Here is a 26,375-nt window from a genome sequence, read left to right as displayed (position 1 = left end):
TTTGGCCTTACTCTCGCTGCTTCCTCCCAGCCTCTACCTTTTAGAAGGCAGTTACTGATTATGAATCGATTCGCATGAAACAAAACAAAACTGACCTGCAGAGGTCATATTTAGTCTTAAAAACCAATTCATGTCTTTCACTCTTTTAAGGTATCTTCAAATCTTTGGGTTCTAGGATTCCAGCATTACATAGTTCATTGAAGCCTCCTTTTCATGTGCACATCTTATGAACACATCCAATTCAGGGGTCTTTAGAGCAATATTCATGCAGCAATTCTATGCCAGCCAGAATATAGATAAATGACCAACACAAGGGGACCTGCTCTTCAAAAACTGAAGCCACAGTGAAATGCTTCTGCTAGAAACAGGAACGAACTAACCCTTTGGTCAGCAGAGTTCATAAAAGGCTCTTTTCATAAGAGAAAAATCCAAACCTAGCGCCAGAGAACTGCCCACAGCTGTCCCACTGGAATTCGGCCACCAACCACATGGACAGATTCTTATAAAGATTCTGCTGCCCCAGGTGCTTGGCCAGACAGAAGGTGTATGATGGCACAAAATATTTCCAACTGGCTGGGGATGATGCAGGTCCAGGCTCCCTCACACCGCCAGGTAACCCCCCAGTCACCCTGCATCGTGGGTCATAAAACAAGACTTATTTTTGTCTTTAAAAAAACTTGGTTTAACATCTTTGCAGGCCTTCCTTTCTACATGTATTTCAGGGGACAACGTTGGAGATGACATAGCTTCACAGCAATCAGCAAAAATGCCTTTGCTGCCTATGGCCCTCGGAGGAGAGTCACGATGGCTTTGAGTCAGGGAGAAAAGCCAGCATCTTCCCTGTGGCTGAGTCAGCAACAGGATGGCAGTCTCCTCTTCCCACTAAGCAACCTCATTACGAAATGTAGAAACTGAGGCAGAAACACTCCATAAACTTCACTCCGACTGGCCCCTTCTTGGCTTGAGTTCCATTCACTGATGTGCTACGGAACAATCTACATTTCAGGGAAATTTAAGCAGAGCTTTGTCCTAACTCTGTTTCATTACCAAGGACTTATTTATATTTTTATCTTGTTATGTATAAAGAATGAATTTTTATCCTGTGGTTTATGCAATTGGAATGTAAGGATATCTCTTACCTAGTCTGTCTCAGAGATATTTCTTCTATTTTCCTCCATGTCTACTTTCCTTACGTCTTTACTGTTACCTCTCAAAGCTATTGAAAAATTTAAAGAATCTTCTCTTTTACAAATAAATAATTATTGTTTTAAAAAGAATCCCTCTTTTCCCTCATAATTTTATCTAACAATCAAATACAGAATAACACATCCAAAAGTAGATTTTCCGGAGTTAGTTCTCTTTCATCTACAATCCTTCCCAATTAGTCATCCATACATTTAAGTACACATCTGCCCTCTTATCCAACCATCCACTCACTTATCCATCCATCCATCCATCCATCCATCCATCCATCCACTTACCCACCCACCTATCTATCCAATGCTTACTAAGTACGAATGTTGCAGATAATGAAATTCAGAGTCAAAGAACTCATTTCCTTTGGCCTTGTCATTATTCTCTTCCTATCTCTGGCAGTTTTTTGGTACCATGAGCCTTTGTAATGCATTTGTGGGGGAATCTTTATGCTTTGGGATTCGTATAGCTTCTTTACACATGGCCACTTACCAGTACATAAAGCTAAGGGACACTGATTTTGTTAGAAAAAGTAAAGAAGTACATTGTAAAATAACTTTGTATTTCATTTCCAAGTTCTGTGGCTGTAAATAAAGCTCCATGCACTGAGCTTGAAGGTGAACTCCAGAGGAGTGACTAGGAGCTCGGTGCTAAACGACAGACGGCTGGCCAATGAGATGGATGCATTTCATTATCTGGAGCCTATTCCATAGGCATAATTAGAACTCCTCTGAGAAGTCCCTAATTATGTAACATCCAACAAAATATGTGAGGGCTTCCTCCTGGCCTTATGCGGAATCTATCAAGCTTGTGTTAATTTATGATTTCCTATTAGAAGAGGAGCAAACAGGACAAGTCATTTCCACAGCCATGGTTTCTGATTAGCACCACCAGATAATATGAATTCGGAACATCTATCTTCCCTGTGGGGCATCGCTGGAGAAAAGGCAGCTTAGATCAGCCCGATATATTATTAGACGTCCCCGTTGTTCTATGGAAACAGCTGCAGGTATATTATTTCTGGCTCGGACAATGGCAATGTGAGGGATCAGCAGTGACATCAAATGAGAAACCTTTCCTGGCTGGCTCTTTTCCTTTCTATACAATAGTCTGCAGGGAGATATGGGCCCAGCATCAGGGGTTCCAGAAGAAGCCCCAGCCTGCGGCCAGCACCTCATCTCAGCCACCTCTCCTTGCTGAGCTTTTGCTCTGACAGGAGTTTCAGCAACCTCGCTGGCCTCACAGAGAGAGCACCAGCCTCTGTATCCGCCTGTGCTTCCCTGTCCATCCTCAGGGGTCCCACCTTCCAGACCAGGCCCAGGCAATGGCTTTGACGCTTTTTTCCAGAAGGCAAGGTGAGGAGAATGGCATTGCCTAACTCTTTAAACTGCATCCTGAGAGCTTCTCAAGTCTGCTGCAAAGAAAGGCAAAAATGGAGCAACAAAGACATTTTTCAACAGGAGGAAAATAAGAGGCACACCAGGCAGTTTCATTTGCAGGTAACTTGTAAAATGAATGTGACTTTTCCGCCCTGAAACCCACGTTACTTCAGATGATGCTTTAACAGAATGGTGGGGAAGGAAGCTGTTCTGGGACTGCCAAGCAGCCAAAAATGGTTCAATAGATCCTTGAAAATGCCTAATGAGAGAATATTTTGGAAGATGTAGATACAGCTTTCCAAGTTCAGAAAGGCAAGGTTGGGCCTTTGAGATACAAAGAAACCACGGAGAAAAGGGATGGCGGACACGTGGCACGAGGGCCGCCACTGGCTTCTTGCGCAAGGCAGACACTCCTCGCTGGCCATACACAGCCTGTCCCTCTTCCACACAGATGAGCTGTCACAGCCCTTCCCACGCCAGAGCTCCAAGTCACCTCCGAAGGCCTGCACTGGCCCCAGAGACGAAACCTCCTTGCCATCTTGAACTGGGCGCAGACAGCTGGAGTTAATGAAAGAGTTAATGTGATTTTCCACTCTCCCCACTTGCTTTGAGGACTCTGGCCTGATCAAATCACCTTTAGGGAATGGAAAATTCTCCCTCACCACACATGAAGGCAAGTCTAGAGAGGAATGCTGGAGATGAACCAAGGCAGGCCGAGCAGAACCGCACCAGCAGGCCGCAGGAAGGAAAACCTGGGCTCCCGGGGGAAAGGGGCAGTGAGCAGCCATCTTCCTGACCGCGTGGGACGGCCCCGTCTCTCTCATGTCCAAATCCCTGTCCCAGGGGTGCGGGTTCAAGGCCTGGTGTGCACATGGCGAGGAGGGGCTCGGCCCCCGTTCCCCTGAGCATCTCACAGATGTGTCAGCTGGTATGAGTTACCAGGCAGTGACCACATTTTGGGGAGAAATCATCCATTGATTTATCACAGGGGCATAAATCATAAATGCATTTAGTTGTCTTCATCGCCTTTCTTGTCATCCTGCCCTTCTGAAGTGCAGTGAAGAGGCAGATGTATTATCTGGGATCAATTCCAGATCCCTTTTGTGTTTTAAAAGAAGAAATCCAGGAAGGGATGCACACAGCCCTCCGCCACAGGTTGATCAAAGTCTCGGCGCCTTGAAGGCCCCGTCACCACGGAGATAACTCCAAGAGGCCTGGTGACGAGTGCATGGACATGTCACTCACACCAGCCCCTCAGACCAGATGGGGTTAAGGACGACAGGAGTCCTTGCACTGTCCCTAAAACACGCCATAGTCACCTTGCACTGTCCCTAAAACACGCCGCAGCGCTTCCCCCAATGGCCTGGCGGGCCATCCAGGCAACGGGACAACAGATGGTGGTCAGTCACGGTGACATTTTAAAATTAAGTCAATGAGAAATCTGGTCCCAGCCAGGGCAGAGAGAGATGCTTCCAGAAAGGCCTGGAGGATTCCTCTCAAATGCTCGTCATTCTCAGGGCCCACGTTTCTTCTAGGCCTCTGCAGGGATCCTGCCTCATACACTCCCTTCTCCTTCCTCAAGAATGTTGTCCCATTTCCCTCACTGGTTCCGTGGACCACAGGTACTGCCACGTACCTTTTCTCGTGGTTCTTGCAAGAAAACTAGGAGGGAGTTACTATTACTAAGGCCATTTTACAAATTAGAAGCTCGGAGGAAACTGCGTGGCTTAAGATCACAGCTCAAGACCAAATGACATCACACTGTGCTTCTCCGTCCTTCACACCAAGACTGTCTGACTCGGGGATACCCCCACTGCTTCTTCTGTCCTACATCAGCTCGGAAAAGCAGTTTCCTTTCCTGCATCGTCTACGTACTTGGACACATCCCACCAAGCACACCTGCCACGTGAGCCTGCACAGCACTGGCTTCAGGAGAGAAGCCAGTGCAGGAGCTCCTCCCCTGGGGGCCAGGCAACCAGATCAGCACCTGCTCCTGTGGCCTGAGGCTAAGGGAGCAGCAGGGGTCAGACCTGGAGGAGCGAGGGAGGCAGGAGGATAAGGAACAGAGAGGGCCATCAATAGCACTCAAGGGAACAACTGGCTGTCCCATCCAAGAGGACTTCCTAAACCCTCACATCTCTCAGAGGCAGGCACTTTGAAACCCCTGCAGGGTTCCATGCACAGTGTTTAGTCTATCAGGATGGGGGATGGGGGGGAGGGGGGTTAGACTCCCTTTACACTCATGTTTGTTTTGGTCATCACTCCTTACCTCCCAGGGATCACAGATAAGCTCTCAGAGGGCGGTCTCAAGTCCCATACCTGAAAGGTCATTCCAGCCCTGCTAGCACATGGCCTGTGTTCAGTCTACAGTCACATGCACACACACTCTCACTCATGTGATTTCTGTGCTAATACAAAGAGTATTGGACATATACTGGTGACCAAGAAAGACATGGCATCCACCTTATGGAATTGACAATGTGTAAAGAGTTAATAATCAAGTTAAACCCAATATGAATACCTCATTTTAAACTATAATCAATGGTGTCAGTATATATAGCCCCGCTGGTGTGGCTCAGTGGTTGAGCATTGACCCATGAACTAAGAGGTCCCAGGTTTGATTCCTGGTCAGGGCACTTGCCAGGGCTGTGGGCTCAATCCCCAGTAGGGGGTGTGCAGGAGACAGTGGATCGATGTTTCTCTTTCATCAATGTTTCTCTCTCTCTCTCTCATCCTTTCTCTTTCTAAAAATCAATAAAAACATATTTAAATATATAAGCTCAAGTCAGACCTTCAAACTGTGAGATGTCTGTGTGAGCCATATGCCTGTTCCTCTAAGACAGTGATTCTCAACCTTCCTAATACAGCGACCCTTTAATACAGTTCCTCATGTTGTGGTGACACCCAACCATAAAATTATTTTCGTTGCTACTTCATAACTGTAATTTTGCTACTGTTATGAATTGTAATGTAAATATCTGATATGCAGGATGTATTTAGGCGACCCCTGTGAAGGGGTCATTCGACCCCCAAAGGGGTCACGACCCACAGGTTGAGAACCGCTGCTCTAAGAATTTCGTAAGGGCCTGGAGAAACCTCGATGTCAGGCAGTGAGTGGCAGCAACGAGGGAATTCTTAAGTATTCTGCCTGGAAGAGACAGAATCAGAGAGGCCCATAACTAAGAACCATCCTTTTCCCCTGATGTCAGAGCTCCAGTTGTCAATCCCTGGATTTTTTTTTTGAAGGGGGGTCTAGAAATTTGTTAATGAGAAGAGCTCCTAACAGACCATTTCCTAAGTCCAGTTGAAGGGAAAGCATCAGTATTCTTAAGAGGGTTAAGATAATTATTCTGTGAGGAGAAAGCATATTTCAGAAAGTCTCTCTTTGGCTCACATAGACATGCTTCCATCCTGAGTCTAAACTAGAACAGTCTTTGAAATTCTAAAACCATCACATTTTATCTCTGTCCCATTGAGGCACAGAAAAAAAATCATGTGAGCAAAATAATAATGATCCAAATATTAATAGCCTGAAAGTGTCCATGAGTTCTGAGGGTCAGATTTATAGAACCAGTGGTAGGGAGTACCAAATATTCAGGTTTCTGACCCAAAAGGAACCAGATGCTGCCCCAGCCAGATTAACCCTCTCCAAACCAAAGGGCACCTTGGAAATTCCTTCTAGGGTCTGACGTGGACCCAGGAGGTGTGTGGCCATCCCCATCCATCTCACTCTCAGTGTGTGTCCAGCACAGACTTCCATGTGGGCCTCTTTGCTTTCCAGTGAGGCTCGCCAGGCAGCCACTTTCTGCTGGACAGTCAACACGCAGCTCGTATGTGTCTCCCCAAAGAGGCCCCATTAGTCACCACCATCAGCTGTTTCGTTTTCAAGATAGGAATCCCGGAGGAGTGAAGAGGTCAGGACAAGATCTTTATTACACGATGGAATTTGGGAGGGGGCAGCAGGCTTTTGTGGGAGGCTCTGTGCTGAGAGAAAGTCCCAAGGTGCTGGGCTGAAGTAATGGATCATGTTCACTAAGCCCCTGAAATCTCCTCCCTTCAATTTTATATGGAAATGACTAAGGTAAAGATAGTTGGATGGATATCAGGTTGATGGCCAACAGCATTTGGCATTGGAAGACTCAGGTTTTATCCCAGGTGTTGGAGGAGGTAATTCAAGAGTCAGCCTTCAGAGAATATTCGATTTCCCAAAATCTGCTAGAAGAAGGAGCTTCATTTATGAGGCATAAAGCTGATTTGTCCCACAGCAAAGTTAGCTAAAAAAGAAATGGCTCCTCTGTGATAAAGGCCTAGTGTTGTGAAACAAACACAAAGTGCTAGAAGTGCAAGGCTCAGGGTCAGGTTTGGGGCTGGGGATCCTTCCTGTTGGGCTATTGGGGTCAAGTTCAAAGGGTAGTTCAGTTTCTCTGTGCATGTAGCACTGACAACACAAGGCTGCAGGGATGTGCAAGGGGGTGTGGAAACCTTGCCTTGACCTAAATCTACTTGTTCCTTTCTCCTTCCATGTTTCCTGAGCACCTGCTATGCATCCAGCACTGTGTCAAGTACTAAGCTTTGGGGAGAACCAAATAGGAAATGATCTCGAGTCTACTGGAGAAGATAAGCATTGCAGAGATAATGCCACCTCTGCTGTCTAGATAGTCAGGGTGCTGGAAATTCCACTCCCTGGAAGCCTTTCCCCTGGGCACTCTCTGTCTTCCCAAGGAAGCTCAATGGGAGAGCCCTAGGCAGGCTCTTGCCACCCCAGGCCTCAGGCCAGGGTGGGGTGCTGGGGTGCAGGATAAAGCTAGGACTTTGGAGTAGAGTTACTTAACCTGCTCTCAAGTCAGTTTCGTCACCTATAAAAGAGACATACTATGAATACCGATTCTGTAAAAATGCTGAGAGAATCAAATGAGATTCTTGGCAAAGTGCTGGGTGGCATTCACTCCTTCCTTCCAGAAGGCTCCCTGAGCATGCACATTTGATAGGCACTTGGGGAACATCAATGGGCAAGACAGACCCAGCACCCTGTTCTCATAGCATCAGGCTTCCGATGGATGAGACTGCAAACAATTTACTTCCTTGTGATGTTTATCTAATATGTTACAAGATGAAAAACTCTACCACTAAAAGGAAAGCAGTAGCTAAGATGCTGGCAGTCAGGGTCGGGAGCAACTTTAAATCTGATAGTCACAGTAGGTGTCACTGAAAAGTGGTGTCTGAGCAAGGACATGAAGGAGGTGTGAAGTGAGCCAATGTAGAAATCTGAGTTAAAGTGTCCAGGCAGAGGGGGCAGAAGCAGCAGACCTCATCGGAGAGCAGCAGGTTGTCAGAAGGCACGAGGGCGGGCAGTGGAGAGCAGTCCCAATGAGCAGACACCATCAGGCCAGGTCTGTGCGCCTCTCTAGGGACCCGGGCCTAACCTCAGCATAAAGTGGGGAGACGGCAGAGGTTTAGGGATTCATTGGCACAATTTACCTGTAGTTTCCAAAGTGCCCGGCTGCTGTGTGGAGTGCCTACTTCTGATAAACAAATCTGAGAATTGGGAAGAAATCTGATTTCATCAGAATTCACATGTAGGTGGAAAAGTGGCAAGGAAACAGGTGAAAAACAGTCGACTGGCAAATTCCCTGCACAGTGGGAGCCTTTCTGGATGGCACGTGTTTTCTGCCCTCCTCTGCACCCCGATAAGTCCCCTCCCTGGCCCATCCTGCGGGGGGTTGCAGGGAAGTGGGCACAGCTTAGCGGGTGAGATGGTGAACTTCAGGGGCAGTTTCTGGCTGCCAGAGGCGCCGAGCCCCTCTTAGAAGAGAGAAACCTGCATTTACTTGGCCAGACCAGTTCCCCGTCCAGGGTCCCTCACAGACAGGCTGCTGGGAGCTTCCCATCAAATCATCTGCGGGGGGAGGTTAATGAAGGGAGCACGTGAGGTAAGGAAATAATGCGAGGCTGCTTACGAGAAAAACGAGTCACAGATACACACAACAAACTGGTGGGCACCAGCAGGAAAGAGGGGTGGGGAGGGCTAAACCAGTAAATGGGGTCAAATGTATGGGGTCAAACGTATGGTGACAGACAGAAACTAGACTACTGGTGGTTAGCACGTGGTCCTGTATACAGACATCCTATATAATAAAAGCCTAATATGCTAAGTGTCCGGTCGTCCAGTTGACCATTTAAACAATCAAAGCATAATATGCTAATGATATGCTAAGGCCACTCAACTGCTCGCTATGACTTGCACTGACCACCAGGGGGCAGTCAGTCAACTGGTCGACCAGTCGCTATGACATGCACTGACCACCAGGGGGAAGATGCTCCAACCCATAAGTGAGCTTGCTGCTGGGGTCCAGCGATCCGGACAGAGAGAGACAGGCCAACACACCCTGGAGCCCTCCCACGGTCCCTCCCTGGCTGGCCAACCTCCTGCGTCCCTCCCTGGACCCAATCATGCACCGGTGGGGTCCCTCAGCCTGGCCTTCACCCTCTTGCAATCCAGGACCCCTCGGGGGATGTCAGAGAGCCGGTTTAGCCTGATTCCACAGGACAGGCCGAGGGGCCCCACTGGTGCACAAATTTATGCACCGGGCCTCTAGTAGAATTATAATGTTGTACACCTGAAACTTACATGTTATTAACCAATGTTACCTCAATAAAAAATAAATATATAAAGCTAAAAAGAAAGAAAGAAAGAAAGAAAGAAAGATATTCTCAGGGAAATAAAAAGGATTGAGCACTTCCAAACCCACTCAACCAGCCACCTGTGTTCCCAAACCCGCCACACCCAGTCCCATGCTCTTGTTTCACAGCAGGCAGGCTGCCTGAGGAGGATGCGCAGATGCATCCACCAAGCCTGGCCCAGGATCCACAGGCCACAGTCTCTTCCCCATCACTGACATCCACTGAGCACCTGCTGTCCCCAAGGACCTGCTAGACTCTGGGCACTACTCATCTGCCCCCACAACAACCCTGGGAGGGCAGCACAGCTCTTGTCCCCACCCCCATCCCATTCCCAACATGAGGAAAGGAAGCACAGGGAGATCCAATCACTTGCCCAAAGTCACACAGCTCAGAAACGGTCAGGCCTGGACCCGGTCCAGGCAGTCAGAGCCTTGGCCGCCACTCCAGTTAAGGGATGCTAATATAAAAGCAACACTACTTTTCAATCTCCGTTTTGCATTTCACTAATACAGATGGGCTGCTCCTCTGAACTGAGAAACACAAACTCTTATGTATCATTAATTAACGATATTGAATGGGCGAACAGATCTCAGCACATTTTGATCGGCGCTACAAGAGTAGGTATAAAGGACACTGCATACATATTTATTCATTAAACAGGTAAAGGCAAGGCCTAGAAATGATTTAAAATGCAGCTGAATAATCTTCTTATAAGTCATCCAAGACACCGCATAAGAGGAATCCCGATTCAGGGATAAGAAAAGTACTTTCTATTTTCCGCATCTGAAAATATATTGCTATACCATCTTGAACTCAGCCCATACAACTACATTTTAACTGTAATGTTAAATAAAAGTGTTAGCAATGCCAGTGGTTGGCCATCATGGCGACAATGTTGATGGCACAGCATTGCGTGCTCCCACTTTGGGGCCAGCACTGAGCTTGGTAGCACATCCTCTTTTGTTCTGAACAACACTGCAAGGTGTGTGTAATTAGCCCCCATCACAAGCAGGGGGACAGACTGTCAGCATCCAGACTCTACCCTCTTCCCAGTAGGCAGCATGCCTCCCTGCCCCGCCCACTCCCCAAGAGCCCTACTCCTAGTCCAGGAGAAATAAAACCCAGGAAATAAGAACCGGACATGGGACTCATTTCCCATTAGCCTGCAAATAGTGCTGAACTCACTCAGCAAGCTTCCGGCTATGGCCAGGCCTCAGCCCCAGATCCCCCAGCTCTGTGAGGCTGGGCTGGACTCTGCAACCCACTTCTGCCTTGCCCGCTGCTCTGGCCAGGCTCTTCCCACAGGGTCATGAGAAGGAGGCTGCAGGGATGGAGGAGGGAGAAGGGACTTGCTTCCTCTACCTCGCTGTCGCTGGCCTCTTGTTCCCAGCCCATCAGCCCAGCCAGGCAGCTTGCCCCAGCAGGTTGAGTTCATCCCAGCAGCACCGAATGAATCCACTTTGCAGTTTTTCCAACACTCATCCCTTTTAGAGGCCCCAGAATCCCTCCTCAAAGTCCTGGGTACCAGCCCCACAGCACCCTGCCCTGGGCTCAGAGACCCCAAAGCCTCCCAACCAGGGCGCCCTCCTCAGAGGTCTGGGTCCCAGCCCCCCAAGTCCTCTCCTCTCAGTCTCTGAACTTTAACAACCTCTTCCCCTCTCTGCCCCTCTCCTGCCCTCCTCCCGGACCAGCCACAGGGGTGGTGGCTGTTTCCTGAAGTCACTTCTTCCATGTCACCCTAGACTTCGTTTTGCCCTTTCTGGTTAACATTAAGTTCTCTCATTAAAATAACTGGTGGGGCCCTGTGGGCATGCTTCAGTGTTAGAGCATCAAACTATGAACAAGGAGGTCACGGTTCAATTCCTGGTCAGGGCACATGCCCGATTGCAGGCTCAATCCCCAGTGTGGGGCATATAGGAGGCAGTTTATCAATGATTTTCTCTCATCATTGATGTTTCTATCTCTCTCTCCCTCTCCCATCCTCTCTGAAATCAATAAAAATATTTTAAAAAAGTAACTGATGGATTTTTGCCCTGCCTGGACCCTGCCTGCTCCAGTGGTGACAACACTGTCCCCAGTGGCATTTCCCAGAGCCCCTCAGCTGAGATGAATAGTCATCACCCACAAGGCCATGAGGGGCATGAAAACCCTCATGACTCACAAAGTGTGGTCCTGGAGCCTCCTATCACAATGCTGATTCCGGGGCACATCTGCAGAGAAGGGAACTCAGGAAACACTATTTACCAGCACCCCCTCCCCTCCCCAGACCATCAGGCCCTCAGTTTGAGACCACAGGTGTGGAGACAGTCCCACGTGGCAAAGGAGCAAAGCCCCCAGCTCAGAGCTGTGGGATCAATGACAACGTCCCTGAGCCGGAGTTCCGTGCCCTGCAAGAAGAGAACGGTGACAGGAGTGTCCCTCTGGGCAGCGCTAAGGATGAAATGAGAGAAAGCAAGTGAAGTGTTTGGCTCTGCACCTATCCAGCGTGGGGCTGGGTTTGGGGGGGAGTTCCCTGTAGAGTGGCTTTGCTATCCATCTCCTGGAGGGCAGCAGGGGGCATGCAGGAATGTGCACTGTCCCTGCTGCTTTCTGGGTGTGGGGAAGAGACCCGCTCTGCTGTGGAGGGAGGTGCCCACGGCTGTCGGAGCCCGACAGGAGCTGATTTCTCAGTGGCTGGCAGCAGCCACGCACCAGTGGGCCCCGCTCCTGACTTGTCTCCTCATGTTCTCGCCCAAGTCACAGGATGTCTTATCCCCGCAGAAGTAATTAAAGATATGCTGGGAGACAGCGAACCATTGCGACTCTCCCTTCAGCGGCGAGGGGGGCCCGGGTGAGCTCTCACCACTGTGACAGAAATGCCTTTTCCTGTCACACTGCTGACTGACCACGAGAGATGAATGTTCCTGTCATTTTCCTAAGACAGCTTTAGGATTTCTCACCCTGGAAAAAATACAGCAATGACACAAACTCACCCCAAACTTTCAGACCCAAATGGCACTTCAGTCAGGGAGCTAGAGACAGAGACTTGTCACCACCCAACTGAGCTGGGAAGGAAAGCAGCAGGAAGAACCAGGACCACCTGGGAGCAGTCACAGGAAGTAAAAGAAACCCACCCCCTAGTCCCCACCCACTGAAATCAATGATGATGAGTCAATACCCAAACTGCAGACACAGCTCAGGCTCATGCCTGGTAGCCTTGACCCCCATGCAGCTGTCAGAGAACTTCTGAAAACAATCAGCTCAGGCCTCTCCCTGATCAAGAACCTTCCGTGGCTCCCACTACCCTCTGATCACAATCGGAGCTCCTTACTGTGCCCATTAAAGGCCAGAGGAGCTGGGCCCTGGCTGTTCTGCCAACCTCTCCCATGACACTCCCACCCAGCCACCTGCTCTTCCTCCAGCTCCTCACACGCCCACCTTCTCCTCTGGCCTCTGAAAGTGCTGTTCCCTCTGCCCCTCGGCCCAGCTCTTTCACTTACCTGCTCACCCCTCAGAGGGGCTTCCCTAGTACCCCATTCTCCGTCTCTGGCCCTTGCTGTCTCCTTCAGGAGGTTTACCATGATTTTTAATTCATTGGTCCTTTCACTTGTTATCTGTGATCTGACTGACTTATTTCACTTAGCATAATATCCTCTAGGTCCATCCATGCTCTCACAGGTAGTAAGATTTCATTCTTCTTCCATTGTGTAAATGTGCCACAGCTTTTTTATCCACTCATCTACTGATGGGCACTTGGGGTGCTTCCATATCGTGGCTATTATAAATAACACTACAATGAACATAGGGGTGCATATATTCTTTCGAATTAGTGTTTGGGGTTTCTTTGAATATATACCCAGAAGTGAAATCACTGGGTCATAAGGCAGTTCTATTTTTAATTTTTTGAGAAACCTCCATACTGTTTTTTATAGTGGCTGCACCAATTTGCATTCCTGAAACCAACAGAACAAAAGGGTTCCCTTTTCTCCACATCTTCACCAGCACTTGTTGTTTGTTGATTTATTGATGACAGCCAGTCTAGCAGGTGTGTGGTGACAGAGAAAGACAAATACTGTATGATTTCACTTATATGTGGAATCCAAAAAAACAAAATAAACTAATAAACAAAGTAAAAACAGACTCATAGTTACAGAGAACAGACCGATAGCTGTTGGGGGAAGAGGGTTGGGGAACTGGGTGAAAAAGGTGAAGGGATTAAGAAGTCCGAATTGGCAGTTACCAAATAGTCATGGGATGTAAAGTTCAGCAAAGGGAATACAGCGCTGCCTACATCTCTCATCACAGACCAACATAGAGGAGGTCAGCACAGGGCCATCTAACAGGCACAGAAGGGTCCTGGTGTAATGCAAAGCAAAATAAGAGTCATGAACCCATGAGTAGGCCCATTCTGGCCCCACTGAGATAGGGGTTCCAAGGGTTCCACATTATTTGTATGGGGGAGGGGGCTCTGCTTTCCTGGGTCTGGAAAAAGAGGAAGTTGGATTCTTTCCAGGGTGTCCCCTGTTGGCCCAGTGACCTGAAAGCCGTGACACTCTGCCATGTGCCACGTCACCATAAACAGTGCTCCCGGGGCAGTTAGGGAGAGCATTTATGAAGATGCCACCTTCCAGGCACTGGGGGCAGCCCCAGGCTGGGTGCCACAGCTCGCTTTCCTTCTGAGCAGCCACATCACCGTGCACTGTACCCCAGCTCCGAGGGCAGTGCTGAAGGAGAAGGAGAGGGACAGAAAGGACTCAAAAAGCTGAAAGAATGGCTCCACAGATGGAGGAGACATACCCATAGCATAAAGAGAAGTATCTGCCATCAAGGCTCCACCCCCCACCATTTAATATGTGGCCAGTATAGTTATTCAAGTAGAGAAAAACTATGGGAACGTTGGGAGAAACTGCCCCCACCGTTTTGAATTCAGCCAATGCACACAATTCCGAGGGCATCTCAGTGACTTCCAACAACACCCTGTTGATGCCTCTAGATCAGGGGTTGGCCAACATACTCTTAAAGGGCCAGATAGTAAATATTTCAGGCTTTGTGGGCCACAGGGTCTCGGTCACAAATCTTCAACAATAGACAACATGTAAACAAATGGGGATGGCTGTGTTACAAGAATATTTTATTTATGGACAGTAAACTTTGTATTTTATATACCTCTCACATTAATATTGAAATATTATTTTCCTTGAGGTTCTTTTATTTTTACCACTTAAAAGTGTGAAAAACCATTGATTCATAGCTCATAGGCCACACAAAGTAGGCAATGGATCAGATTTGGCCTAGTGTGCAATCCTTTCTTTAAATCACTTACCATTTCATATATATATATATATATATATATATATATATATATATATATATATATAATTTATATGTAATGATTTCGAGAGAGAGAGAGAAACATGGACCAGCTGCCTCCAGCTTTCCCCCTACCAATGATCAAGCCCAGAACCCAGGCATGTGGCCTAAAATCGAACCAGCAACCTTTGGTGCTCAGGACGACACCCAGCCAACCGAGCCACATCAGCTAGGGCCTTCCTCACCATTTCTTACTATCCATCTACCTTGCACATCAGGGGAAGTAATGATAAATAACTGCATGAGCTTTTTATTATTATTATTATAGTTTACTTGGAAGAACAACTACATAGATGGCAGGTATAACTGTTTTTCTAATTTAAATGTAGGCAGCTTTATTTCTTGAGCAGATCCTGGAATGAGTCCCTTTCATGTTGAGAAGTGCATATTTTATTCCAAGTGTACAAGAGCTGCTATTAAGCCCCAAACCAATGGATATCAGGCAAAGGTAAATGGCACCCAATAAATGAATAAATAGCTCCTCATTTCTGCACTCAGAAATACAATGCTGGCAAGGGACACATTGCATCAGCAATTGCTGCCTTCATGGATTCAGAGTTAAATTACCAGCAATGCATTCCTTCTTCCCACTCATTCTAAAATGATTTACTAATCAGTTGCCTTACGCAAAGCCCTGGTTAGGTGGTAGATAGCCACAAGAGCTCCTCTTGTGAAGGAAAACCCCTATTCTGTAAAACTACTGTTTGGAATTCTCTGCTAGTCTTTGGACGGCCTCTATCTAATTCTGAAAAAGTAACTTTGCTTTCTAGCCTGCTTGAATAATGGGGGAGATAAACTTAGCTGTCTGACCTTGTAGGCCAGAGACTAGATACACCCAATGCCATGCCAGGTGCATTTTTTAATTGATAGAACTGTGTAGTTTTCAAGGCCGCCAGCAGCAAGCGCACAAAGGGCTGGCTCTTCCATAAAAAGGGAAGTTCTGCTTGTAGCTTTGCTTAGAATTTGGATTCATTTCCCTAAGCCCGCCTCGGTGAATAAAGTGTAACTCCAAACTCTCAGAGCGCTGTTTGGTTCTTGTCCGATTTTTCTGTAACACTCTGGCCTGCTCCCTACTTCCTCCCCATCTCCCTTTCTGGGAATCTAGCTACCATACTGTAAAGAAGTCCAGGCTACTATATTGAGGAAAGAAAGTTCACAGCTGGTCCTGGAGAGTTAGGCAGCACGTGCTGAACACAATGGAGGCAGCCCAGCCACGGTCCCAGATGAACTAGAGACCACACCAGGCACCATGCGGAGCCGACTCACCACGCAGTTATGGCACAAAATTGCAAGAAATAATAAATTGCTATTTTAAGCCATTAGGTTTTGGATGTTTATAGTATTGCTATATAAGTAATTGTCTTTCCTTTCTGCCTTTCCCTTGCTTCTTTTGCTGCATAACAAGTTACCAAAAAAGTAACGGCTTAAATGAACACACATTTGATATCTCAGTGTCTTTGGGTCTGGAGTCTGGACACAGCTTAGCTGGGCCCTCAGGTCCTGCCTCACAAAGTTGCAGTCCAGGTACTAACGGGGCTGTTTCCATCTGGAGGTCTGACTAAGGAAGACACTGACAGCAAGCTCATTGTCAGCAGGAAAAATCTCCTTGTGGCTATAAGAGTGAGGGCCCAGAGCTTTGTGACTGTCGCCTGGAGGATGCTGCCCTCAGGTCCCAGAGGCTGCCCTCGGGTCCTTGTCACAGGGTTTCTCCAAATAGCCACTCACTTCATCAAACTGGCAAGAAGAGTGTCTCTGCCCACTAGGGAGTGTCCAGGCCCTCTTTAAGGGTTTGCAATTAAATAAGCCCACCCTCAATGAAACCCCTCTGATTACATCAAAATCTACTGACTTGAGGCCTGATTACATCTGAGACACCCTCACCTTTACCATATTTTATTGGTCAGAAGTAAATCACAGGTGTCACTCACGATCAAGGTGAGGAGATTATACAGCATGTAACACCAGGGGACAGAATCTCAGCGGGGCTGGGATACTAGGATATGGTGCATGGTGGTAGGACTGTTCAGAGATGCAAAACCTGTCCTCAAGGACTCACCAAGCCAGTGAGGATGAAAAACAGGCCCGAAACAACAGTAGTCCTGACCATGAGGCTACGCTCCCTTAGGACAATTCTGAGTGAGTCTGAAGTTTAGGGTTCAGGCAATGGAAGATGGCCTCCAGCTGGAGCAGAAAGGGGCGAGCTCAGGGCAGGCCCAAGAGAAAGGAACAAGTCCCCCAAGGCTGGCGATGCAAGACCCACCTGCGAAACAGCAAGTGCCTGCTGACCAGCATCGCATCCCTATGGGCATGTAAAGCATATGGGTGAAGTGGGCTCAGAGGAATTGATGGAGCGGTGAGGGTCTTGGCCAAACAGAGCATGCATCTGCCATCTAAGGAAGCAGCCACTTCTCAGCTCCAGTCAGTTTTTTCTTTGTGTGTGTGTGTGTCTGTGTGTGTGTGTGTGTGTGTGTTTGTCATAGGAGAATGTTGGCTCCCAAGTGCCAAGTGTATCCATTTATGAGAAAAACTAAAACTAAAAATTGTATATACTACAGCCAGATTTTTAAATGATGATCAGGAACTGGTAATATTTTAGCAAAGTATGGGCCAAGAAACGTATACCTGGGCACTGGCTCTGACTGAGGGGACAGGTCCTTGTAAAGGTTGACAGAGGGGAGCAAAAGTGGCAGAGCCCACAGAGTAACCACACCCACTCCCTGGACTCTATGGCAGAAGTTCCCCATGGGTACTGCTCCACCCACAGCCAAGGCATCCCCGGGGAACTCGTTAGAAATGCTCACTCTCAGGCCCCGGAGGCCCCACTGAATCACAATCACTGGAGATGGGTAAGCAGGGGCTGTGGGAAGGAGCCCCCAGGAGGTTCTGCTACTCGCTGTCTCAAGTTTGAGAAAGACTCTCTCATGGGAATCAGACTCTAGCCTTAAGGTCATGTTTCCTCTTCCTGAACCCATTTCCTGTTTCTATCATCTGGAAGCTTACCAATCACCTCAGGACACAATCCTCTGCTAATCCTATATAATAAAAGGCTAATATGCAAATGGACTGAACGGCAGAACAACCTAAAAACCAGTCGCTATAACGTGTGCTAACCACCAGGGGGCGTGTGTGGAACATGGCAGGCATCGGTAGCAGGCAACAGAGCACAGGATATGGCGGGTGTTGGTCACAGCGGGATGGTGGAGCAGGTGAGCGGGGGCACCAGACCAAGACGGGGCACCGGTCGCTGTTATCAGGGTGAGCCTCTGGTGGTTACTGAAAATTTGCTTGGTGCCATCAGCAGGTGTGAGCAGTGACTGTCTGCCTGATTGCTCCTGAGGGCTTCTCCACCTCCCCCTGCTCCTGAGGGGCAATTGGGGCAGCAGCCACTCCTCACACCCGCTGTTGGTGCTGGCTCCACTCGCACCCACTGCTGGTACCGGTCCCAATCACTTGGCGCAGTCAGCCGAGTGATTGGGGTGAGCGGGGCCAGTGCCATCAGCACATGGGAGCTGCAGCAGCGGGAGTGTGGCTGCCAGCAGACAGGGGACCGGGGGCCAGGCAGGGACGGGGAGGATGGGCTGAGACCCAACCCTGTGCCCACCGCAGCCTTTAGGCCAACAGTTCCTTTCAAGGTGCACGAATTCATGCACTGAGCCCCTAGTGTTCAAAATAACAGAGAAAGATGACTGTGTAGACATTGCCCATCATCTCACTTTAACACAGGGTGCAACCACATAGGGTGTTATATACATGTATTACCTGCATCATCATAGAGAAGTCATGGAGAAGAGACTGTATGTGTATATGCATGTGTATGTGTATATATGTGCATGTATGTGTACATGTATGTGTATTTGTATGTTATGGAACTCTCGAGAATGGAGCAGAAAGGAAAGGTGTCCTGCTATGAATATTTAATCATAGAAAAAGACCCTCTTGCTACAGAAAAAAATCTGCTTCTGCTTGATAGTACTTTCTAAGTAGATGAAATTGTTTTTGTGCAACATGAAATTTCCAGGACCCTGGTTCCAATCAATCCTAGGAAGCACCTGGCCTAAAGTCAATATTGTTCCTTTGGAAAGATATGTTAAAATTTGTGTTTTGTCTGAAGAATTATGACCGTGCAGCTCTCATCCTCTGCCTCTCTCTGCAAGCAATGCCATGATGTTATATAGGATATTCCGGCAACTGCTCTCCATCAAGTATCACCCAGCGGGAGGGATTCACATGATTCTGCGCATGAGACTCATATGACTACACATTTGGTGGTGCTGGAGCTGCTTATTAACAGGCCCCTTCGCTTTATTCTTTTACTTAAGATGGTCCTAAATTAGTCAAAATACCCTTCAACCTGCTGTGAGATGTCATGGCATCCGTGAACCTCTTATTTGACTGCACCCACATTCACTGGTGCTGGGGCCTCCCTCCTGGCCCCGTCACTTAGCCCCCCTCAGGGTTGAACATTAGGTACCAGCCATGTGCCCAGCACTGTGCCGTGTGCTGCAGGTGTACACATCCACCTAGCCTGTTCCTCCTGGCCTCTACCTGTCCCTGGAAATCGTCACCGGAAATACAGCATCTGAGTCACCTTGTCCAACAGTGAACATCATCTGATTCAGGATTGGATTCTAAAGTCAGTGCTTATTGAGGAAGTTGTGTTCAGTCAAATTTATTCCTGGATTAGTTAGGCAGGTGCCGTGTCGGAGCCCTACATTCTCTTAGTAAGCCCAGCACAGCTAGCTTTTCCTCCAGCCTCAGAAATGATGGCTCTTTCTAAGGGTAAGCCCCAAGGAAGGAGGTGCTGTCCGTCTGGGAACCAGGTTGTACAAAGGTCTGTACCTTTAAAAATCAGACTCATACCTGGTGAGGTAAGATGCCAATGTTATCAGAGACACGTGGGGATCAAGAGTGAGCGAGGGAACATGGACCAACATCTCACGCTCCCTCCAGGGTCCCTGCTCCCCAGATACGGCTGAGCACAGTTGTCATTTGCCTTCTGTTTCTTTTTTTGCCAAGTGTGCATGACTAGCTCAATTCCCAGAAATTAAACATATAAAGCAGAACAAGCAGGATGGACTTGTTCTGGATGGTCTCACGCACCTATAGAGGCCATCAGAATGAGGCTGTCGGCACAGGGGGTAGGAGAGCATTTTGTGATGCCCCCAGGTCAGTGCCCTCTCCCAGTGACCTCATCTCCCTGCTGAAATGCCACCCTTTAGGTAAGACAGTGATCCCCTGCTGCCCATCTGCTGATTGGTGCCCACTTGAGGAAATTACTGAAAACACAGATTCCTGGGCCATAACCTCAGAGGTTTTGATTCAGTAGGTGTAGAGCAGTGGTCGGCAAACCGCGGCTCTCGAGCCACATGTGGCTCTTTGGCCCCTTGAGTGTGGCTCTTCCACAAAATATCACGTGCGGGCGTGCACGTACAGTGCAAAGTTGACTTAAAACTTTCAGTAAAGTTTATTAAGTTTATTTTTGGGAATGTTGTGGAGTGAAAGAAGATGTAGTGTCGAGGATTGAGAAAGGTATGTTGAGATGGTTTGGACATATAGAGAGGATGAACGAAAGGAGATAGATGAAACAAGTATATAAGACGAGTGTGGATGGGAGAGTTGGAAGGGGTCGACCTCAGTGAACGTACCTCAATCAGATTGAGGACGTTTTTAGCAAAGGCCAGCTTAGGAGTAGCCTAATTAAGTTAATAACAATGTACCTACCTATATAGTTTAAGTTTAAAAAATTTGGCTCTCAAAAGAAATTTCAGTCGTTGTACTGTTGATATTTGGCTCTGTTGACTAATGAGTTTGCCGACCACTGGTGTAGAGGAAGGTTTGAGTATTCATAACTTAAGAGCTCTCCCCAGCGAATTCAAAATGGCTACTAGCTTGAGGAACCTCTGGGTTAAAGCACTCAAAAGGCACCAAAAATATTAATATCCATCACGGAAACCCAACCACCTGGTTCAACAGATAAATAGATGTCAACCTGGAGAGCAAAGAAGTAATTAGACTAGAGAACATACTCAGACACGCGTGGGGAACAGCACTGGGGGAGGGAGGGATGGGGGAGAGCTTCTGGGTGGTCATGAGGGCTCGACAAGGAGCTGTAGCAACAAAGACCAGACAGGAGATGCCGCAGGGCCGCTGGGGCTGACCTCACCATCCACGAATGCGGACCCACCAAGCAACTCTGGCTCGTGGAGACCAAGGAGAAGCACTGCCACAACTGGACAAAGCATATGTCACAGTGGATCTTTTCACTGAACATGCCTTTACAGGGCTCTTCTCTCCTCCAAACACATTTCATTTTGAGAACAAGGAAATCCATAGTTCTGTTGCAGTGAACCAACAAACACAAGGCTGAGAAACCAGAGGCTATTATGCGATTAAATCTACACGGGACACTTATCTGTGGACGATCCGGAGGTTTCCACACAGCAGAGCTTCTGCATGGACCGCACTTCGTGGCCGGCTCAGCATCCACTTACCTTCCGCTCTGGCCAGTTGTATTTGGCAAAGATCGTGTCGTAGGTGTCCACCGCCCCGTCGGTGATGAGCATGATGGCCTGGCTGCAGATGCTGCCTTGTCCCGTGTGGTTGAACTGCAGAAAGAAGTAAGTGCAGAATAAAACAACTCATCCGAGAGCTCTGTGTATCTGCGAGACTTCAGAGGCAAGAGGCCGTGGGCTTAGGGAGCCTCTCAGAAGGAGAGCACAAGGGCACCACCAACGCAGAACCTGCTCAACAAGGCCTTCCCCAAGCGGGGGTCACGCTCTGACAACTTGGAACGACATACAGACCACAGAAGGGATTTCTGAAAACCAGGTATAAGGTGGGAAGTGAGATGTGAACACATCTAACCTCTCTCACCTCCCGGTGTGGACAGCCTCAGAACACAAGCCCGGAGGAGTTGGCACGGCCCGTCAGGGACACATTATATGGGCGGCAGACTGTGTGCCAGGCAACATCTCTTTCAAAATCTGAGTCTGGTTTGAATGGGTCTAATGGGTACAAGCTGTTCTATACAATAAAATCAAGGAGGTTTTGGACATACAGAGAATAAAGTCAGGATCACAACAATACAGATTAGAAGCTTAAGCACCCTTGGTTTAGGGTTTGTTTACAACATATAGCTGAAAGCTTGTAACATTTTGTACTAGTTTATACACGTTACCATGTGTAGCATGCTGAAATTCCAAGACTGTGCCCACTGGTGTGCAGAGCCCTACATGTCCTCAGCTCTCAGCTTTACATAACGTTGAAGAGTCCCAGCCTCGGTGAGAGGTAGGCTGGGGGGCCAGACGGGGCTTGTTAGAGCTTCCTGTCCTTCCCTGAGTCAGGAGTGAAGACTTACCTCAATGAATGTCATTCATGCTGCAATTCCAAGCAACACCATGTCCTTTAAAAACCTTACAATGATGTGACAATGCCAGGGCATGGGAACCACAAAAAGTCTTTAACCTTCAGACATCAAACTCCATCCACTATAAACTATAAAGTTTATTCATGTATTCAAAAATTATTTACTAAAAGCCCACACAGTGCTGGCAATATAACATACAAAAACCCCTTCCCTCGTGTAGTTTATATTCTATCTGGGGAGACATAGGAAAACAAAGTAAATAAGTAAATTATATTGTGTGTTTAATGATGGTGATGCTAAGGGGGGGGAGAAAACAGAGAAAAGGAATAGGATATGGGAAAGGGGTACCTTTAGAAAAAGTAGTCAGGGAAGACCTCACTGAGATGGTGACACTTGAGTAACTTCTGAAGGAACTGAGTGTCTGGGGTAGGGCATTCCAGAGAGGGGGGGGGAAAAACACAACAGTGCGTATAGCCCCGCTGGTGTTGCTCAGTGGTTGAGTGTTGGCCCATGAACCAGGAGGTCACAGTTTGACTCCTGAGGGCACATGCCCAGGTTGCTGGCTTGATCCCCACTAGGGGGTGTGCAGGAGGCAGTCAATCAATGATCCTCTCTCATCATTGATGTTTCTCTCTCTCTCCCCCTTTCTCTTTCTGAAATTAATAAAAACGTATTTTTAAAAAACCGTACATACAATGACACCCAGCATGTTCAAACTGTTGACCATGAAACTGGGAAGGGATAGAAGCTTCTTTTGGATTGACTTCTACCTCCTGGTGAACCAAAGAGCTAATAAAACATTCAAGTTGAAGTTTAATGCCCAGACTCCATGCACTTATAATTCTGATGTAGAGTTTGAAGTTGTAGTAACTTGAAAGAAGACTATAATTGATGGATGGATGGATGGATGGATGGATGGATGGATGGATGGGTGGGTGGATGGATGGATGGATGGATGGATGGATGGAATGACTTGCCTTGTGGCCACATTGGGACAGAGCAAAGCCAGCTGGAAACATGCATGATGTATCACGAGACAGTGGAAAGTGCTCAACCCCATCCCAGCACCACAAGCTGTGTGCCTGGAGTGAGTTCTTACTTCAGAGTGTCCTTGTCTTCATTTATCTGATGGGAGTACCATGCTTACCTGCTTGCTACAACACAGGTTAAATTTCATTTTATGCTGGGCTATACGTATATACTTAACCTTTACTAGCCTCTGAGGTAGGTACTATCATTATCCCCATTTTACAAGGCAAGGAAACTGAAGCACAGAGACATTAGCTAACAAGGTCACACAGCTACTAACTGCCATAGCTGAGATTTGAACCCAGGCAGTCCAGCTCCAGAAGCCACTTTCAGATTCAGCACACTCTAAGGGCCTCCCAATAAGATCCTTGAGCAGATAGGGATACATAGTAGGACTCCACAAATGTCTATTTCCTTCTCCTGCCTCTATCCTATCCAGGGTTCCAGGGTCACTTGGCGTTACCAGGGCTACCACCCTGACAGTGAGTGAGTGCACCTTACATTTTGTGCACTAGACACTGACCTCACTTAAGTCCTGCCCCTGGCAGCCACTCCTGCATCTCAGACTGGACAGATGTCCTTGAATTAATGAGAAGACATGGCCCATGACACAAATGAGTAGGTAGAAATCCTGACAACTAAAGCCAACACACCACAAAGCTTCACATCACTACTATTCTACTGTCTTTATGGACATAACAATATTCCAGAAAAATCTCGCTGAGAGAGATAAAAATTGCAAATAACTTTATGGCTTCTTCCAGGAACTTCCTGAAAGACCCATCAGCTCTTCAAAAGAAAGCATCAAAGGACAATTCATACCTAAGACTCTTTGAACTCCCATCTCAAAATCCTCCCCTTGCTGCATCTACCAACCCTCCACTATAACATTAGGATTCTTACTGGGTCTTAACCAAGCCTCTTCCTTCTCCTCCTCCCTAAAGGACACACCTTCAATCAGATTTCTTTCTTTTTTTTTTAAATATATTTTATTGATTTTTCACAGAGAGGAAGGGAGAGAGATAGAGAGTTAGAAACATCGATGAGAGAGAGACATCGATCAGCTGCCTCCTGCACACCCCCACTGGGGATGTGCCCGCAACCCAGGTACATGCCCTTGACCGGAATCGAACCTGGGACCCTTCAGTCCGCAGGCCGACGCTCTATCCACTGAGCCAAACCGGTTTCGGCACCTTCAATCAGATTTCAATCAGTCTCAATAAAGGACTTTGTCATTCCCATATGAGACACCACTTAGATCTATGGTCAGAGTGCACTTGGTCCCTACTGCAGGAAGGAAAACAGACTTGTAGCCTGTCTTATCAACAGGTTGTTCTGGAGATACTTTGGGGAGATTGCATCCAACACAGCCTTGAAGCCACTGAATAAAGCTGATCTATGCTTCAAGTCACAGAAGCTGCAGAAAGGGGAAAAACAGGATAGCTTGGGGATGTTGTTCGTGCAACTCATTTGAAAACATCCTGGAAAAACTCTCCCAAATAAAAGGCAAGAAAGAGGGGGTGGGGGGAGGGAGAAATGAAGATATCTGAATAACACAGACTAGAAGAAGGAATGCCCAGAGCTGTTTATTTAAAAACATCATTTTCCTCTCTGGCTGCATCCTTGGTATTCTCTGCAGCAATCTGCAGTTGGAGAATTTGGGAGAACGCAATTAAATTCAAATGCTTTGATGAGTACTATCTCTTCTCTTCATATTTGTCTAGAACTTTTTTTGTTGTTGAATAGCAAGAGTGATGAAAGTGTTTTCCATAATAATAACAGTGACAAGGGCCTGATGATGAACTACAATTAGCTCAGTGATTCATCAGTTAGCAGAGAAAATTTCAATGCATCCTGACATTTAAAGCATTTGGTTGTGATTAACAGTCTTTGAAATGTCACCGAATTTTATTTAATTGACTAAGAAAAAAATTTTAAAGGTAATCACTGCAAAGATCATATTCATCGCCAAAAAGATAATTGCAGTTGTCACATGACAAGGTAGATGTTAACTACTGTAGCAAACTGGCTCTGTGTTCTTAACAGAATCTAAGGAAGGCAGCAGAGATCAACAGCCAGAAGGGTCTTACAAAGGTATTTGAATGCTCCTTTCAAAGCTGTTTGTATAGTAACTGCAAGCCTTTAAGCCATCTGAGCAAATACTGAAACTGAAAGGCAGGTAAATGCAAAACAGAATTAACTGCATTTGGTTATAGTTACCTCTGAGCTATTCTAAGTTCTAGCCACAGTCACAATTTCAAGTGTGTGTGTGTGTGTGTGTGTGTGTGTGTGTGTATGTGTGTGTGTGTGTGTGTGTGTGAGAGAGAGAGAGAGAGAGAGAGAGAGAGAGAGAGAGAGAGAAAGAGAGAGAGAGAGAGAGAGAGAGAGAGAGAGAGAGAGAGAAAGAGAGAGAGAGATGTGTTTTTGTGTTTGAGAAATTACTTTTTATTTCATATTTGCTTATAAAGGCAGGCATAATACACAGGAAGAGAAATACATCACATAAAGATCATATCGGTGAAGGGGAAAATAGCTAGAGCTTCATTTTCATGAGAGATTAACCTTCTCTGTGTTTTTCAGTGTTTGACTATTTAAAACCCCAATGGCAGGAGATAAAATGAAAATGCTTTTCTCTATGGGATAAATGTGCACTGAAAAAATATGGTGCCAACTGTCAACCAACCTCAAGTAGGGACATTTTGTAACATTTTTTGTTCCTTCTGTTTCTTACTTTCCGGATTTACATTTGGCCCATAACTTCTTCTAATTGGCCAGGCCCTAGAGGATTTTTCCAGATGAAGGCAGAGCAAGTAGGTATGTGGAAGGTTTCTCTGGTTCAAAAATACTTCTCTCACCAGGACTCAAGGGGGAAAATCTGCCATGTGGTGAAGTCTCTGGATTGTAGAGGTATTGGGAGGGTAATCTACCCCCCTGGAGTACACAAAGATCCCGTGCCTGGAAGTGTGCTCCTTGGACTGTGACTTGTGCAAGATTCTAATCCTATGGATATGACATGATATAAAGGGTTCCTGGAACACTATGTTTGAATACTGGTATAAACATATTTGAAAAGGTTGGTTCATTGCAGGACTTCCAGGCCTTTAACATGTTCAAGTGCACTGTGCATCCCCCACCTTGACCACAGCACCTATGTGGGAGTATCTTGGAAGGTCAGCATTCAAATGGGCGTGCAATGAGAAACAGTGGTGTAAGGTGTTGGAGAACAAAACTGGTAAGTGGAAGGGAAGGGAAGAGAAAAGGAACCGGACAAGTAAAAGAAGAGAGGGGAAGATGAAAGTGATACCATTGTAATTAGCTAATTATTAAAAACTACAGGCCCGGTGCAGGAAATTCATGCGGGGGGGGGGGGGGGGGGG

The 26,375-nt window shown here is 47.2% G+C and overlaps 1 protein-coding gene across 1 annotated transcript in view; it reads right to left on the bottom strand.

The window, feature by feature from the left end:
* Nucleotides 1-26,375, bottom strand: part of CACNA2D3 (calcium voltage-gated channel auxiliary subunit alpha2delta 3) — an 807,563-nt gene that overhangs the window by 361,875 nt on the left and 419,313 nt on the right. Inside the window, exon 11 of the mRNA XM_023755701.1 lies at nt 21,095-21,208. Coding sequence (XP_023611469.1) covers nt 21,095-21,208 — 114 coding nt within the window. The remainder of the gene's footprint in view (nt 1-21,094; nt 21,209-26,375) is intronic.

Source organism: Myotis lucifugus, unplaced genomic scaffold (assembly GCF_000147115.1).
Source record: "Myotis lucifugus unplaced genomic scaffold, Myoluc2.0 scaffold_83, whole genome shotgun sequence".
NCBI classification, from domain to species: domain Eukaryota; kingdom Metazoa; phylum Chordata; class Mammalia; order Chiroptera; family Vespertilionidae; genus Myotis; species Myotis lucifugus.
Note: the sequence above shows the minus strand (reverse complement) of the source record. Positions and strands in the feature narration are given on the sequence as shown.